The 17,827-nt window shown below is 43.7% G+C and overlaps 1 protein-coding gene across 4 annotated transcripts in view; it reads left to right on the top strand.

Annotated features, from left to right (window-relative positions):
* Positions 1-17,827, top strand: part of RGS6 (regulator of G protein signaling 6) — a 262,870-nt gene that overhangs the window by 232,590 nt on the left and 12,453 nt on the right. For 3 of the 4 annotated variants that reach the window (XM_088057285.1, XM_088057286.1, XM_088057287.1), the window contains 2 exons: positions 3,356-3,445; positions 11,194-11,247. In XM_088057285.1, the coding sequence (XP_087913411.1) occupies positions 3,356-3,445; positions 11,194-11,247 (144 nt within the window). The remainder of the gene's footprint in view (positions 1-3,355; positions 3,446-11,193; positions 11,248-17,827) is intronic. The other variant, XM_005522528.2, reaches the window with a different exon arrangement.

The following is a 17,827-nucleotide window of genomic DNA, read 5'->3' as shown; positions in this document are numbered from 1 at the left end:
GGATGGAAAACTCAAATTTCTTACCAGGACTGTTGTGTAATGTCAGGGACATCATGCATGTTTTCAGAGTGCACTGGGAGATTTCAGTCTTTAATGTGGTGCCATTTCTTTCCCCCATGTGATAAAAAGATGGAAAAAACCCCAGCTGGTCATTAAAATAAGAAGTGAGAGACCAGTGGGTTGCAATGATCCAAAGTGAGCTAAAAATCCATGGCAGAGAAGGACAAGACAATTTGCACAATCGCACAGAGCAACTAAATCCAAACCCACACCTCTGCCTGTTGCTCAGGCTTCCACAGAAGAATATGGTCAGTTGTTAGATCTCCAGTAGCCTTCAATGCATTTATGAAATTAGTATCTTCTAAATACTAGCTGTAGCTCCTCCCTAGGTAGTTGCAGATTCTACAAAGCATAAGAGAAAATAGCTTGGTGGCGAAGAACAGAGTAGGCTACAGATCAAAGTAAGTGGTCCAGCCACTGGCTTTTCCCACCTGCAACTAGATTTGGTGTGTAAGTGGGCCACAATTTTAGCAGAAATCTTCATGGTGCAGTCTCAGTAGGGATCTTCACTGTACCGATGCAAGTTGTTCTGTACTGTTGCAAATTTCACAGGCAGTCTTTGCTGATCTGAGCAACTGGCTCAGATTTCCAGTAGGTGCTTCAGAAATGCAGTGTTGTAAAATAAATTACTAGTGTATCATTCATGCCTTCAGTCTAGAGATTGTTGAAAGCAAGCCCTTTGAATTCGTATAATTAAAAAGTAAAGTTTGCTTCTGAAGTTTTGCATGTCCCTCCTTTTCCTATGCCCAACCTTCTTTCTTCATTAGCATGCAAAGCCTAGGAATTATTATTAATAATTCCCTGTTATTCCCTGTTTGATTATATCTGCAGTGAACAGCTGAAAGGTAGCACTGTTGCTGTTTAGTGATTCCAAGATGTGAAAAGCAGAGAAAATGCTTCATACCAATTAGCTAATTGCAGTGGCAGCAGGGCTGTGGCTGTGCAATAGTCCTGTTTCGAGGAAGGGCTTCAGTTAAGAAGGCAGCTTGTAGTTTATTTCATCTCAGGATCAAAGCAATTTTTTCTCCTTCTGACCACCACCAAATGATACTCATTTTATACTGTTTTAAGGTCAAATACATGAAGTTGTCTTGACATGAGCAGAATGATAGTTGTCACTGGCATGCAGGTGGGTCATATGGCCAGCCTTGTGTGTTCTCCTTCACCTCTGTCTGTGTGGCAATGAAAACTGGAAATTATTTTCCAAAAATGTTATCATCATGTTTCAGACCAGACCCAGTTGTCTGACCACTGGTAAAGAAACCATTTGGAGCCCAAAGACAGTAAAAAAATTAATCACGTCTTGCAAAATGTTAATATAAATATCCCTGTCACCCACCATGTTGCCTCAGCCACAGCACCTTGCTGCCCACCTCAGTACTTGTCCCACCACTCCCCTGCATGTCCTGGCTGCTGCAAAGAGGACCACTAAGAGGATGAAGGCTCTGGAGACCCCTCAGGCCCTTTGATGGGCTTTGTAGCCCATCAACAGAGACACTGTTGATGGGCTGCAAGGTGCCCACTTACTCATCAGTCTGTCTCCTCATAGTCCTGGAAAAGCACCAGTTAGGCAAGTTTGTTTCCCAGGTAGTTACAAGGAACTTATAAGGAAGACATGGAGTCTCCTAGGAAACCTCAAGAGGCAGCAGCACAGGCAAACTGGTTGAGGCGTGGTTGGGTTTAAATCAACAGAGTCCTGCATGTATGCTAGTTGAAATGTTTAAGAGAGAACTGATGTTGAAAATCCCTATTCATCTTTTGATGATCATATCCATGATGTGCATTATTTTCCCTCTTCTTGTCTTAGGGTGTACTTGGCTCTTTCTGTCCTGCATAAATAGAACAAATGTCCCACAGCTGGATGCCAAATCTCATGGCAGTGTTGTAGACAAGGAGTATGAAACTGTGCCCTACCATGTATTTTTTCTGAAGCAAGAAGGGTGACAGTTGCTAAATAGCTTTATATGAACGATTCTGTTGCAAAATCTTGTGCTGTCATTTGGATAGATGAGGATCATTTAGTCAAGACTAAAAGAAAGGGTGAAAATTAACCAGTAAAAATTGTTCCACACCAGGATGTAGCTCAAAGAATACATTTACACTGTGTCAAAGGAAAACCAGTGGCCCTCATAGGACTACACCAAATACTGTAAGAAAGCTGAATTAAGCAGTTCTTCTGTGTATAGACAGGTCATTGCTAATTACCCGTGATGGTGAAGAGAAGGGAATTCTGCTTGGCTTGTTAACACACTGAAATAAGCTATGTGACTTCTGTCTGGTTTGGTGCTTCTAAAGTTTCATGTACAATGGCTTTAAGGCAGGAGAGAATATTTCACGTTGTATAATTCACTATAGATAAAACTGCTCATTAACTTTAAAAGTGCTTCCTTGGGCAATGTCTAAGAGAAAGGTCCAAGGTGCCTGTTTTTCTCTTGAGCTCCTTTAGTGTATTCTCAGTCATTATTTGTTCAAAGAATTTTGATTTGATTTTCTTGGTGTTTGGGATAATATCTTTTGTAAATCCAGGGATAACTAGGAGAAAAGCTGACTGTGTTAAGGGATTCTCAGCAGGAAAGTAAAGCTTAGCAAGGAAATTAGAAAAGAGTATGCAATGCAATGAAACATCACTTTGTGAATTTGAAGATACACAAAGTGCTCTCAGTGCAAACTGGAAACAGTAGTTTGACTTAAGAGAAGACCCTAAGAGAGATACTCATCCAATGTAACTTTATACATATGGTGTAGCTATCCGCATCAGAGCTAGTCATGTAACTTCCCTGCATAGTCACCACAAATACGAGTTTTTCAGGACATTAACACGTTGTCTTACTGGAGTGGATGTCTAAAGTGGAGATGAAATGTGTGCAAGTATCAGTTCCTGTCCAGGAACAGGAAGAGAGTGCTGGGTGATTGTTCTGTAACTGGTGAAATGAAACCTAATCTACGAGATTTCTTTCCTTAATTCTTCTTTCCAGGGTAGGCACTTTCTTATAGTCTGGGGACTTCAGAGAGTTGCAATCTTTGCAGAATAATCCTGATAGTGAATAATGTGTGCCAATCTTTGGGGTGAGGGCTGTCTCTTTGTTTTGTGTTCATACAGCCCCAGTCACAGCAGGGTCCTGCCCCAGGATGGACCTTTTGTACCCTACCACAACACAGATAATCAATAATAGCAGACTTAATTAGAACTCTGATCAGTCTCTCTTCCTTCCAATTTTCTGTGTTTTAAGTCCCTGTGATGTCTAAATGAGGTTTGATAACAATTCTCTGTCTCTCATTTCCCCCCGTCCCACAGGAGCACATTTACAAGCTGATGAAGAGTGACAGCTACGCGCGCTTTCTGCGTTCGAATGCTTACCAGGACTTACTGCTGGCGAAGAAGAAGGTATCTGTTGGAAAGGACATGCTTGCATCTCTTAGCACCTCTTGATTCTCGCCTGCAGCTTGCTGCTAGTGTGAAAATGAAAATATTGTTTCCTTTTTTTTTCCTTTAAGAAGGGAATGAGCACTTTTGTGTTCTTCACTGGGGGCATGGCATCCACGTGCACAGCCTCAGCATGAGTTTTGGGGAAAACATGGTGACCCAAGGTAAATGTAGCATGGAAAAGTGTTTGTCTTGCACAGCTGTCTCCCAAACTCAGTGCAGGCAATATAATTGCCGGTATTACCTCTTTCTCATGGAAAAGACAGTATGTGATATGAGAAGCAGAACCCGTCAATCTGTTCATTACTGTTGCAAAATTTACCTATTAAGGTTTTCACCTCCCTAGTCTCACCATGTGATACTCCCTTTGGATGCCTTACCTATAGGTCCCCTTGCAGCAATTCCCATACTCCTTTCCCTTGCTTTTGCCTCCCCAGAGAAGCTTCCTTTTCCTCAGAGACAGGAAATAATTGCAATGCATGTAGTAATCAAGAATTCCAGCCACATTGTCTCAGGAAATCTGGGTTTGAGCTCTTAGTCTTCTTGGTATCTGCATGAGCTCTGCCAGCACCATGATTCTGTCATGAGCCTCCAGATCAAGGTAGCAAAGGAGAGTTACAAATCTTGTCCTCGAGTCCCCTCTTTCTAAGGGGTCTAGGAGATAAGCTACTGATTTCTGCAGCTGTGGCTGTGCTGAAATGCTTCCTGCAATTCCTGATTAATTCCCATAGCTCTATGTTTGTGTCTGTGCATGTGCATGCCATGTACATGTGTGTGTGTCCCACTTGCATTTGGCTCCCAGGACTGTACATATCCTGCAGCCCGAGCGTGTGGTTTCCCATCACCATCTTCCCTGCTGTTTTTCTGCTGCATTCTCTGTGTGCTGCCAAATTACATTGCATCGGCACAATACAATGAAATCCCAGTGGTATTTTTGTCCTGATTGTCATTGTGTGCCCTAAAAGCATGCATATGGTGACAAAAGGAGACAAGCCCCTCTGTCTGCTGTGCCTGAGACTACTGGCAGGTGGATTAGCAAAAGGTAGTGGAGGGCAGCAGTCAGCCTTCTGTTTCAAAATGTCTGGTCTGAGACAGCATAAACCAATGCTGCTTACATTTAGAAGGGTTAGACCTGACATAGTTCAGAGACTGGGGAATGAAGGAGGTGTGAAGCAAAGTCTTCTGATGATATAAACCATAAAAGCCTCTGCCATCTTCTTACCCACAGCGGCTTACGGCCCCCCTACTCCCCAGTCTCTGTTGAACACGTGAGGGTTCATGTGCTTGAAAGCCAGGAGAGCTTTCTACTCCCAGCCAAACCCATTCAAACCAAAGGTTTATTTTTTTGCAATTCTTGTTTGCTGTCAGATCAAGCCCTGGATGTGTCAGCATGACATCCTCATCCCCCTACAAAATGCCGCAGGAGCAGGTTTTGGTGTCATGTTAACGCAGCCGTGAAAGTAAGAATCAAGTTCCTTTTAGAAAGAGCTGTGGGTGCATGAGTAAACATAGGAAGGCACGAAAAAGGCAGGAGTAGATCTGTGTAGATGCTCTGTTCACCAGGCTCACATTATGCAGGAGGGGAGTTGGTGTTACTCCAGAGTCTGAAAAGCTCTTTGCAACCACATTACATTGTGTTGGGCAAGTGAATGTTTTGGAAACAGTGTAGGTACAAAGATGATGATAGAAAGAACATGACATTTCTGTGTGCTGAGCTGCATGGTCCTATCTTTAGGATGTTTGGTGCAGCTTTGAGAGGGAGCCTTTTAAAATTCCTCTAAATAGCTGGAAAGCAAGGGAAGGAAAAGAGGAACCCAGTGACATATCAGAGCCTGCATGGATGGAGGATTTGGTTTAGAGCCTGCAAACAAAGTCCTGGATTTACTGATGTGAATAGAAATTCACTGCAGTTCTTTAAGTTGTGATGAGTACATCTCTCTGAGGCCTGTCTTTCCCCTAAGTCATTATCCTCACATGGCTTGTATATCACACTGATATGACATAGCTTACTTTCATTACTAAAAATAAGTTCTATCAGAAGCATAGCATAATGGACGGGGGGGTAAAAGAGTTGCTTGCAGTAAGCAAATGAACTATGGACTTCAGATTCCCACATTAATGTTTTGTGGATAGATTTGTGTCATTTGAGATCTTTTGCCCTCCAGCACTGTGTTTTGGCAAACTGAGAGGGCAGGAAAAAGGGAAAAGCAGACTGTGTGGCTAGAGCACAGAACTGGGAACCATGAAATCTGTATGTTTTCCCTGGTTGCCCCACTTAATTTCTTGTGTGAGTTTGGGGAAAAAAAAAGTTCAACCTTGCCTGCCCTATATCCTCCTCTTTTTCAAAGGGCAATAATAATAGTGACCTGCTCAGCAGAGAGATGCCAAAGCTTGATTAGTGCTTCAAAACCTACTTCACATTTCTAGTATTTGTAAAATACTGTAAGTTTGAAAAGTTACTTTCTTCTGCACCATACAATAACCACAGATGTGGGAGCTTTCCCTCCCTGCTCTGGGAGTACAGCAATGGAGTTCGGGAAGGAAGGAGACGAAATCATGGGTTGGGATTGAGATACAATGACAGAATTATGAGGGGAACATATTGTTCGCACCACTAACTGATGCAAGACAGCAGACATAGGCTGTGTACAGACCAGACATACATACTTTGTTAATCTGTTTTAGATGGTTTTTCGTCCGTTCTTCCCAGTGTCATTATTACAAGTAACCACAGTATCATTGGCTTCAATCCTGCAGATTCATGGTGCTCAGCAGGGAACATGAGGTTGGCCTCCAGCAAGGGTGTGATTGGAAGCAGTGAGCTGCAGAGGGGAAAAACTGGGTGTAGCCTTCTGCCTTGAACAGAAGGCCTCCTCCCTGCCAGGCTGGAGGAGAGATGAGATCAACAGCTCTTTCCTCAGGAGGAATGGCCATATGCCCAGCCCAACTGGAGCTCTGAGTCTCCATTCCCAGCCCCCTCCCTGCAGCAGGTAGAAATCACGGATCTGCTGAAAGCGTCTGGCTCGAGAGGGAAGGGCTGTATGTGCTGAGATCCCGGAGCAACTCACTGTGTTTTATTTGTGTATCTATGCAGCACATCCTGCTGGTGCTATGCACAGTCAAGCACTGACCTGCTCCTGTTTCTGCTGATAATGCACCTTGCTGCAGGGTACTTACAGCAGGTTATCACCGCTGCACTGCCCTCCAGCCCTTCTCCACAGAAGCCAAAATGGTGGCTGGATGTCCTTAGACAGCAATGATCCATCTGTCAGGACAAGTGCTGTGACAAACCTCCTCAGTCAAGACAAGGAGGCATTTTGGCAGGGTGACTTTGCTGCAGAGCAGGGGTTTATTCTCTGGGGAAAAAGCAGTGTAGATTAGTTAGTGCACCATGGAAGGGGATGCAAGTGCACAGGAACTTTTGTTAATGGTTAGAAGCAGCCAGACACATGCGCTGCTAGTTATTTTTGCAGAGAAAGGAGCAAAAGGAACAGAAAAGACCTCAAGGTGCTTTCCATTATTCACTGTAAAGGTGAAACAATGACAGTGGTTGGCATCTCTGCATTAGCTGAAGCAGCAGCTGAACTGTCACAGTGCTGGTGTTTGTGTCAGCCTGGCATGGGGTGGCTTCCTGCCATCCAGCCCTGCCCACAGGCAGGGGAAGCATCCTGGGAAGGCAGTCACAGCTGTAGGTGCAGACAGGCTGTGAAGCCATGGGAGTGAGCCCTGCAGCACTGAGGGAAGAACAGGTTGGTATTTTCTTGGTTTTGAGCATTGTTTTGCTCTCCAGCTGGTTCAGGGAAGTGTGAATTCACTGTGATCATATTCAAATGAACACACAGTATATGCAAAAGACTCCAGCCACTTGGAAGCACTGTACATGCCCCTTTGCTTTCTCACTTTGGAAAGATAGATGTGACTGCCTGAGAATCCCAGGATCTACTCCTGGCCTTTTCTGAACCCAGGGTCAGGGATATTATTATCCTTTATTTTTATGTGATGCCATTCCTTCTGGAACACATTATTTTTCACCAAGTTAAAGTTCAAAATAAACCGCACTTCACATCCCAGTCTCATACCAAAAAAAAGGATTCAGTAGCCAACAAAATAAATCCAGGGAGGGAGGGAGGGAGGGAGGGAGGGAGGTAGAGAATTCTGCAGATCTTATGTTCAGAAGATTGAGTTTCTATATGTATTTTCCTACCCCTTTTCAGATCCCTGTCAGCAAGGGGATACTTAGGAGCTTCATGCCATGAGGAACTGGCTCCATTTCTAGCACAGACCTTTTGAAGCATTGCTTTTAACCAGACCCACCATGCCAGCTGTGCTCTGTGTTGTCCAGGAAGGTTCCTGTTGCAGATTATGCCCCCTTCTCAGCCCCATCAGGGCACACATGGCCAGTTTGACTCAGTGCCAGGACTTGTCTTTAATGTTGTAAAGATGCTGAGCAATTTTCTCATAATTACTTTTAATAATCGGTGTCAGCTGGTTTTCTTAAGTTTTCTTCTACTAAGTTTCCACACAAGTAGAATCTGCACAAAGGAACTTAAAGTTTGGATGGTCGGGTAAATGATTAATCATGAGAAAAAAAAAATTTGGAGAAGCCAGTCAATAATTAGTGAATGGCTTCTACATGGTGAGCTCTATTTTTCTGTATCTGCCTGGGCTGAGAGATTTTCATCTGCAGCAGGGATGGTTGTTCCATATTTTATCCAAATGCATATGTCCTTTGCCATTAGCTCATGAAGTCTGTTGGTGTATTTACTGGCAAAGATTGCATTTTTTGCACCTGGGAGGACTGCATGACATGTCATGCACATGTGTTTGTCTGCCTTTGCCCCTTTGCACACACAGTGTATGTTTGTGCAAAGGCTGCTGTAGCTGCTGCAGCAGGCAATGGCTCCAGGGTCCACACCCCAGGTCTTGTTCCCAGGACTGAGATAGGTGTGATTCGGTCTTTCTATTTTTTTTTTTTTTTTCACTTCGTTATTTTTAAATTTCCTTCATCTGGTGTGCAAGGCAGCCTCCCCAGCTCAGCCCCGTGCTGCAGAGCTGTGGGCAGGCATTCCCTGCACGGCACATGGCCAGCCACACGGGCAGGCAGACAGGAAGAGCCAGCAAGCTGTACAGCCAGCACCCACACCCACGGACATTCAAACTGCTCAAGCCAGCTCATCACTCTGCAGCCAGCCTGCCTCAGCTGCTTTTTATTTCACTAGAAAATGTCATGCTTTGACTCAGAGCTGGATGCTATGGGGATGAGCTTTCCACGCATCCAGCTAGTCCCAGCCTGCCACTGCCATGCCAAATGTGACTGCAAACCAGAGTGACTGCAAACCGTGCTTTGCAAGGCGCTTCTGTGAGACACTGCTCTGTGTGGCTGCTTCCCCACGTCTTCAGCTGTGGTAGGCAGCAAACAGCCTTGTTTAGGTCTCCCTGCACCAGACAAGCTCTCAGCACCTCAACAAAGGTGCTCATCTTTGAAAACCACCATCCTGCCTTTCTGCTGGATGGGAAGATGCATCACCTTGCTGGTAGAAAAAAACAGAGATATTAAATTTTGATAGTGACTGCAGGGGCACAATGTGGCCTGTATAGCAGTTCACTTTCCTTTGATTCCAGTGCACACCAGAGCTCTACTTCAAAATGCAGTTGGGTCAGACACTGATTTTCCAGCCTGCAGCATTGTCCTGCTGCAGACTTCGAGTGCCTTGTGCCTGCAAGGGGCCTTGCAGAACACTCAGTCTTTTATTCAGGTATTTCTCCTCCTGAAATTGTGTCTTTAATTTGGCTGCTAGTGGGTCTCACCACCCCTGCAGGGGACCAGCACAGAGGCCCAGTGCTCAGCTGGGCACTGTTGTCCTCAGTCCAGCTCAGTGGGACATGTTCAGCCAAAGTGGCAGAAATGCAGCTTCTCTTTGTCACCTCTGCTGCCTCGGGGTATAGGGACACCACTGAGGCTACTTCCAAGAGGGAATCTCTGATGTTCTGAGCACTTGCATGGCTCTAATATTCAGCCAAAGAGTGAGGCTGATGTTTCTTTCCCCTTTCCTCTCCTCTCACATGCAAGGAGAGGCAACTAACCCTTGGATTAGTGCATGTTAAATGCTCCTTTGGGGACCAGTGGACTGGCAGTACATCACTGCCTGTCTGCCAACCAGAAAGGCTGCTGTGTTGCTTTGTACTAGCTTTGAGGCCTTTGGGTCCATCCTCTGTGTGGGCTAAAATGATGTGCCTCTAGCTTTCACTTTTGATAGCACTTTGGAACATCAGAGCTGATTGTTTGGCTTTCTCAAATGGTTGTAAGTGTGGAGGTTGCTTGTTTCTTTCTTCTGGGAAAAGAATATTGCTTGTCTTAAAAGGGCCTTACGTTTTGATCTCATATTTGGTGATGCAGCAGGGACAATCTGCCCCATCTCTCCACGGGATGCTTAAGACTAACCTTGTAGACATCAGAGAGCTGTGAAAGCTGTGATAAACATGCAGAAGAATAAAAAGTCTTTGCCTAGACTCAACTACACAACTTCTTATTCAATTTATCTGGTATGGTTTTGGCTTCTTTATGTCTTCTCTATCTGATTTTTGCACTGGTCCTTTGTCTGGGGGTTGTTACTGCAGCTGAATCTGTGGCAGATGGTACGTCAGGTAGGTGCCTCTCCAGTGCAGTGCTTGTTTCCAGTGCACTGTGATGCACCATCGTTACTGTGGTTTTCACTTACATGTAGCTTCTTATTCCCTTCATGGCAGTTTTACTACCCCCATTTTGCTGGCTTACCACATTAAAATAAGCTTCTCTCCTGGAAATCAGCAGTGCTCACTGCAGTGAGCTTTCTTTTGTAGCATTGAGTTTCTTCTCTTCTCTACAACAATTATTTTCTCTTAGATATTCCAGCAAACGTGCCAATAAATTACTTAGTTCCTCCTTGTTAGTGTTGATTAGATCTCCCTTGTGCCAAATGAACAAGGTGCTGCAGTGAGCAACCTTCTCTGGGATATGTTAATAAAGCCACGATGCAAACCCTTGTTTTCTCACAGTACAATTGAATATCTTCTCGCATATGAATAGTCCTGTACTCCAGGTAAAAAAATATCAGTATCCCAAACTGGTTTGTATCTTTCCGTTGTCTTGCAAAGATGTGCATATGCTGCCTTGTGTTTTGATGTAGCCAAACTTACTGGAAATCTGGCTCTACTCTTTGGATAAATAGAAGAGTGTAGGTTCAGTGGCAGTGAGTCCAGTGGTGGCTTTCTTCCAGTGCTGTATTCACTCAGATATGGCTTTTTAATATTGTGAAAGCTACTGTAGTTTTTTTCATCTCTCTATGCAAGTAGATGGGAGCCTCTGATAGCTGTTTGGCAGATGTTAACCAGAATCAGAGCTCCTAGCTTGAACAGTAACAGAAGGAAAATTCAGTGAACAAGAAATCAATACCAACAGCTGTAAGACACTGACATATATGAACCATTCAAAAAACTCACAGGGGAAAAGTGACATTCTCTGAGAGTAAAAGTAGTGATGTCTCTCATTCTTTAAGGCATTTTGATTTCTTATGTTTGCTGTTGCAAACATTGATTTCTGCTTTTTACATTTTTTATGACTTTTTCTTCTTGTTGCTTCCTTATATTTTGCTGCTGTTTTGAAAGACTGCATTTAAGCTGAAGGGGTTTTTTTCTGTATTTTTTATCTCCCTACTTCTTTCCCTGTTAAGCCAGAGAATTTGCAAGGTCGTAGAACTTCTCTAGAAAAGTTCACTCGCAGTGTGGTAAGTTTCTTTTCTTTTCCCTCCTTCCTTTCCTCAGAACTTCATTTTCAGTTGGGGGAAATGTGGATGCTTGACTTTTTATTTCATCCTTTATTTTTGCAGCTAGCATCTTTGCAGCTTCTCTCTTAATAACATAGCTCATCTAAATAGTAGCTCTAAAGAAGGGGCTGGGGGTGGGGGGAGAAATGGCATTAATGCTCATTCTAGCTTATTGTCATTGCAAAAGCAAATTGATTTTTTTCTAGAATTAAACACAAAGTTGCCCTTTTGCTACATTCCCACTACAGTGTTTGTTGTGGCTTTTCCTTGCACAATGAAGTAGAAGAGCATGGTTCTCACAGCTCCATTGCAACAGTATCCGTACGGTTCTCTAGTGCATGGATAATGATAGCGTCGCATACATATCCACCCACAGCACTGCAGCCACTTCCTCCGTTGCCCCCATCTGTCAGTGCTCATGTAAATAGTCATGTGCGATACCCTTTGCCTTGTTCATGATACTGATACCGGAAAAGGAGCACAGTCACAGCAAGAAACATGACGCTATTAAACCTTTCAGACAAGGGGACAGCGGGACCTCAAGGGCAGCGGGCAGATGTCCTCCCTCTTTGTCCTTCATCAGTCTCCAACCTCCAGCCGGTCTGTCCAGAGCTTGGGCAAGACCTGCTTTCCCCACTTGCATTCAGGGATCTGTCTGTGCAGCAATTTTTCTATGGAACAGGAAAAGCAGGGAGAGGGAGAGGGAGCGGGACCAGAGGCAGATACTGCTGATGGAGTTGCAGGGATACTGGACAGCACAGGCTGTATTTTGAGCTGCATCAAAAGCAGCATGGCCAACAGGTTGTGCAAGAGGTTTCTGCCCCTCTACTCTACTCTCATGAGACCCCACCTGGAGTGTTGCATCCAGCTCTGGAGTCCCCAGGACAGGAAAGACATCAACAGAATCCAGAGAAGGAACACAAAGTTGATTAGAGGAAGAGTACTTCTTCTACAAGGAAAGATAGAGAAAATTTGGTTTGTTCAGTCTGTAAAAGTGAAGGCTTTGGGGTTACCTAATTGTCTCCACCCAGTACTTTAAAGGGGTTTACAAGAAAGACAGGAGGGACTTTTTACAAGAGCATGTTGTGACAGGGTAAGGGCGAATGAATTCAAACTAAAACAGAGTAGGTTTAGATTGGATGTTAGGAAAAAAATATTTACTGTGACGGTGGTGAGGCACGGGAACAGGCCACCTAGAGAACCTGCAGATGCTCCATCCCAGGAGGTGTTCAAGGACAGGGTGGATGGAGCTCTGAGCAGCCTAGTCTAATGAAAGGTGTCCCTACCTGTGACAGGGGGGTTGGAACTAGATAATCTTTAAGGTTCCCACCCAAAGCATTCTATGAGTCCATGACATTCTTGCATGTGTGTGTATATGTATGTGTATTTATATGTATGCTATATACACACACATGGCATATGAATATAGCACCTTTGTACATCCTGAGAGAAACAGGAAGCTGTGCAGGTAAGTGTCAGCTGCTGTAGAGCAAATAAGCCAAGAGCAGTTCTTCCTGACACTGCTGTGCTACTGCGCAAGCAAACCCAAATGTAACATATAAGGCTTTCTAGTACATCCACTGGCAGACTTCCTGGGGAATGTATTTATATAGCTAATGCATATGCACACATTTAAAATATGTTGATACAAAATATATCACTATGCCCATCTGCATATTTACTACTTTCTAAGAGTCTGCCAGGGAGAGGAGTAGGAAAGATTTTTTAATTTTTTTTTTAAAACAAACTATGCAGAAATATTTACACCGAGTGGTAAATTCTACTCCCAGATTTGCCAAGTACGTGGAAGAGTAACTCTCACTTTACTAGACTGGCTGGGTTTATAGTTGCACAGCCAAAGATGGATTTTTCTCTTGCATTTGATTTGAAGGGTAACTTGACAAGCTAAATTTGGGATGCTATGATTAGAATGTAAGTAGCTGTAAAGAAAATTGTAGTAGATTGGTTGGCATTTTAGTTCATTTTTGTCTTACTGGCTAGCATGCTGTAAATATTTTTATCTTAATTTCTCTTAATACAGACATAAAATCTCATCTTCTGATGGCATGGTAGTTACCAGAGCTAGGAAGAGTCTGAATTTTTTATACTTTGCATTATGGCAGTTTGTCATTGCCATCTGATGAGAAAATAGTCACTACACTGACATGTCATAATGTCCTCAAAGGACAGTATTACCAAAGTAAGAACTTTATAGCATACTCAGGGGACTGAATTAAGACAAAGTTAATTCTGTATACTCTAGTTCTCCAAAATGTACTGCAGCTCCCCGACTGTATAGGAGTGAAGCAATTCAGCAGTCCATACTTCCAGAGCTCCACTGTGCTTTAGTCATTGCTCATGAGAGGATCACATATTCAAGCTGGCCCTGAACAGGCATGATAAAGTGTATGCTTAAGGTTTGGCTGGAACAGACCCCCAGTTTGACTCTCTTAAGGGAGGAGCACTGAGCCTATTTTGCAGGCAGATTAGTATGAGGTCACATTTTCAATGATGGCTGTAAGAGAAATCTCAAAACCAGTAAAAGCTAAAAGTTTATTTGCTGTAAGGAGCCATAATTGAAGTGAAATAGTCTCTCAGATTGACTGAACTATTAATTGCTTGTGGATCTGGGCCACATCCAGACTGCGCTTCTCTGTCTGTCACTGGGAGGGCCAGTGGACCCCTGGAAAAATTTTCAGATTTGGTTATAGCATGTGACCCATCATTTTGGGAAATCACAGAATTACAGAATAGTTACAATTGGAAGGGACCTCTGGAGATCACCTAGTCCAATACTCCTGTTAAGGCAGGGTCACTTACAGCAAGTTACACAGGAATGTGTCCAGATGGATTTGGACTGTCTCCAGAGGGAGACTCCACGGCCTCCTTGGGCAGCCTATTCCAGTGCTTCACCACCCTCAATGTAAAGAAGTTTATGAGACATAAGTCTACCTAGCCAAGCTCTAACCCAGCCCTCTGTGTCCAAGGGGAAGTCTTCCTTTCTCCAGCCTTCCTCTCTTACCTCCAAAGTCTCGGATTCCCAACCTCAGCACCAAAAACTGAGGCATTCAGTAATTGGGCCTTCTCTGTGTCTTCTGTCATCAGGACATATATCTCATTCAGCAGTAGCCACACATTTTCTCAATTTTTCCTTTTGCTGCTGACGTCATAGAAACACTTGTTGTCCTTCATATCCCTTGCCAGACTTAATTCCAAATGGGCTTTGGCCTTCTTTGTCACATCCGCACATACTCTGACTGTTCCTTTAGTCCTCCCATGTGGCCAGTTCCTTTTTCCACATCCCAGAATCTGTTTGAGATTTTCTAGAAGCTCCCTGCTCATCCAAAGGGGTCTCCTGCCCCCTTTGCTTGATTTCTTGCTATGGGAATACACTGGTCTTGAGCTTGGAAGAAGTAATGCTTGAATACTGACCAGCTCTCTTGGACCCCCTTTTTTCTAGAGCCCTTCCTTTTACATCATTGTACTAAAATCTGGGGAGCTTTGGGGAACATTGCAGGTGGCATAGAGCCAGAGTAGGAGCATGGAGGTAGAGGTTCATGATCCCTTCCTTGCTCAAAGGAACTTTGCCCTTCCTTACAATGTTGCTTTCAATATCAGAGAAAGCTGACTTGTAGCCAGAAGACCAGACATGTCCAGCATCTTAGACAGGGAGTCTCCACCTGAGTGAAAAAAATCAGACTCTCTAAATTTGCCTGTTCCGCTTGTTTGGGTCTCACCGTCTCTTGATTGACAAAGATAGGAAAAAATGCAGAAAAGAGAAAGAGTAAAGCTTTGTGTTGACAAACTGCAAAGAGTATTGCAGGCTTTTTGTCTCTTACTTGGGTTAAGCCCCACCCCTGAAAAATCTTTCAGTGCTCCCAAACTGGTCTCCTGCACTGGGTGGAAAGCTGTATACTTGGTTTTGGGAGCACAGACTTGGAGCAAGTGGAAGTTGTTTTACCCACAGGGCTCCTGCTCATCTCAGTCATAACTCAGGAGGAGACAGGGGTTAGCTCCAGACCATTTGACATATTTTAGCAAGACACCATGAAGTTCTGCTAGCCAACCAGGGGCTTTTCACCTTCATCCACATAGATCAATAGGGAATAAGAGAGAACAGGGCTTTGCATAATTTTTTTGTACCAGTCTTCAAATCCTTCAAGACCCACTGTCTTGTCTTCCTTGGCTTGATACTTTTGAACAACAGAAGGCATCTCGTGACTAATGAATGCACAGAGTTTTTGCACCAAATCTTTCTGAAGCACAGGTGCTATCTGGTCCACATTAAGCATGACACTAAGAGCAAGATTTTGATAGGGCAATTTTCACTGTGGTGATGGTTCACCTTTTTTTTCCAGGTCCTTATGAGGTATCAGCTGACACTCTAGTGCAATAGCCAAAAGGGGTTTGGCCTCCTGTACCAAAGGGCATGGTTTGCAGTGCCTGTCTGGGTCCCCCTTGGAGCAAGGGAACACCTGTCTGATCCAGCTCCCAACAGGCCAGGCACCCTCAACCTCCTCAACTCACCTGAGTGAGTCTGAAGCTGTGATGTCCATGTGTTTCATGGCAGCTTATTGGTCCCAGGACCAAACATGATCATCAGTCATCTGGTGAGCATCAAAGGGCCACATCTGCATGGTGGAGCAGAACACTACAGGGCACATGCTGCCCACTGCTTCTGGAGCAGAGGAGTGGCAGATATCTTTTTTCCTCTTTTCAGGTTTTGAAGAGTCCTCAAAAATACATAGGCAGCACAGTGGTAGGATTAACATCACAGTACCTGACCCCTGTGGCCCTATGCCAGGCTCCCATGCTCTGGAATAAAGGTATAATTCTAGGCTGTCTCTTCCATGCTCTCCAGGGTGCCCTAGGGAACCGTCAGTATCATGGAGTTGCAGAGCTGATGGTCTATTGCTTTGGAGCACTTACTAATCCCCCTCATTTAAAAAAGGATGGCACTGTGCATGGTGGCAGGTTTATCTTATTGCAATTTTCCTTTTGAATACAACAAGGATTGACATTATGAAAGCAGAGTTAGCCTGTCTTCTCTTCCAAGTGAAGATAAATGGCATCATAAAAATCAGACACCATGTATCATATATGTTATAAATAATATCTAGTATTGAGGTAATAACTTAATTTTAAAGACACACATACACACAAATCCATATATCTACATCTCTCTCTTCTGTCATATTTCATCATCTTACTAATTAAAAGGAGCCTGCTATACTATTTTTAGCCCTGCAGTCTCAGCCTAGCTGTTTAAACCACTGTAGTTTCCTGTCTGTTTAGAAATTATTTAATAATCAGATAGACAGAAGCTTAGTTCTCATAAGCTGAGATGATCCTTCAGGGCCAAGTGTTGAAAGAAAATATATTTTAATGAGTACATTTAGGGGAACTACTGCTGCTTTTTGCCTCACAAAGGAAGCCACCAAGTCTCTGCCTAACTTGCACTGGTAGCCATTTGCATTTAATAAAGGAGGAAATAGGAGGGGGGGTCCTTTTTTGTATCTTGAGCATTATCTCTAAAAACAGCAATGGGTGCTTCAGCAATAACAGGGATTAAACCTATGGATACCAGCCTCAGCAGGTAACTTAGATAAGCCTGGGTCATGATACCCAAACTTGAATTCAAACTTTCCTAAAATGGCTATATTCCAGGGAAGAAATTTTCCCTGGAAGAAAACAGGTATTAAAATTTCTGACTCAGTGTTCAGGTGGTGACTCAGTGGTGAGACCTCTGGATTTTATTCCCATCTGATATTTCTTTAAGAACAAAAGGCACACCCACATCTACCACTTCTGAGAGGATAAGAATTCTCAGTCTTTGTGCTCTAAAGGACAAGAGAGTGACCAGAGCAGCGATCTATTCTTTAGGCAGAATTTTTACAAATTCTGGCTGAACTGACAGATGTGGGACACTGTTACACATTATGTTCCTGGACTGGAAAAGGTCTTCACCTGAAGAAAGCAAAGAATCTCTTGTGTAAACTCAAGGCAGTGTTAAAAGAAAATAAGGTGAAGGGTGAGATGGTCTGTGTTCAAGCTGTGTGGGAAGTAGAGTGTAGATTAAGGATGTAAGAATGAAAGTTTTCAAAAGACCGTTCTTCAAAGAAACCTGGACATTTTGGATGGAACATTTTGTATAGCATGTCAATGAAGACTGAAGATTGTCTCAGTTCCCAGACACAGGTTAACAACTGAATTGACAGACTGGCCCAGCTTCATTAGCCATAGCACAGGCAGAAGGAGAAGCTGGGAAGCAGGAGCTATTGTCATCCTTGTGTTAGCAGCACCAGTCTAGTGGTTTTGTATTCTCACCAGAAGCATTGTAGGCAAAGTCCCACATGACATCCTTGGAGCCAGTTTCTCATGCAAGGATAACTTTTCCAGAAACAAGAATGACTAGAGATCTTGTATTCAATGTATTTATCATGCTAAGTGCCCAAGATGCCTTCTGTCTGGAGCCTAAAATGCCCTCCTCCTCCTCCTTGCAGTGATGCAAACTGACATTATCATGGTAGCATTTCCTTTG

The sequence above is a fragment of the Pseudopodoces humilis genome, chromosome 7 (genome assembly GCF_049639895.1).
Source record: "Pseudopodoces humilis isolate 2021_Gansu_Grassland_sample_001 chromosome 7, ASM4963989v1, whole genome shotgun sequence".
Lineage (NCBI taxonomy): Eukaryota > Metazoa > Chordata > Aves > Passeriformes > Paridae > Pseudopodoces > Pseudopodoces humilis.
Note: the sequence above shows the minus strand (reverse complement) of the source record. Positions and strands in the feature narration are given on the sequence as shown.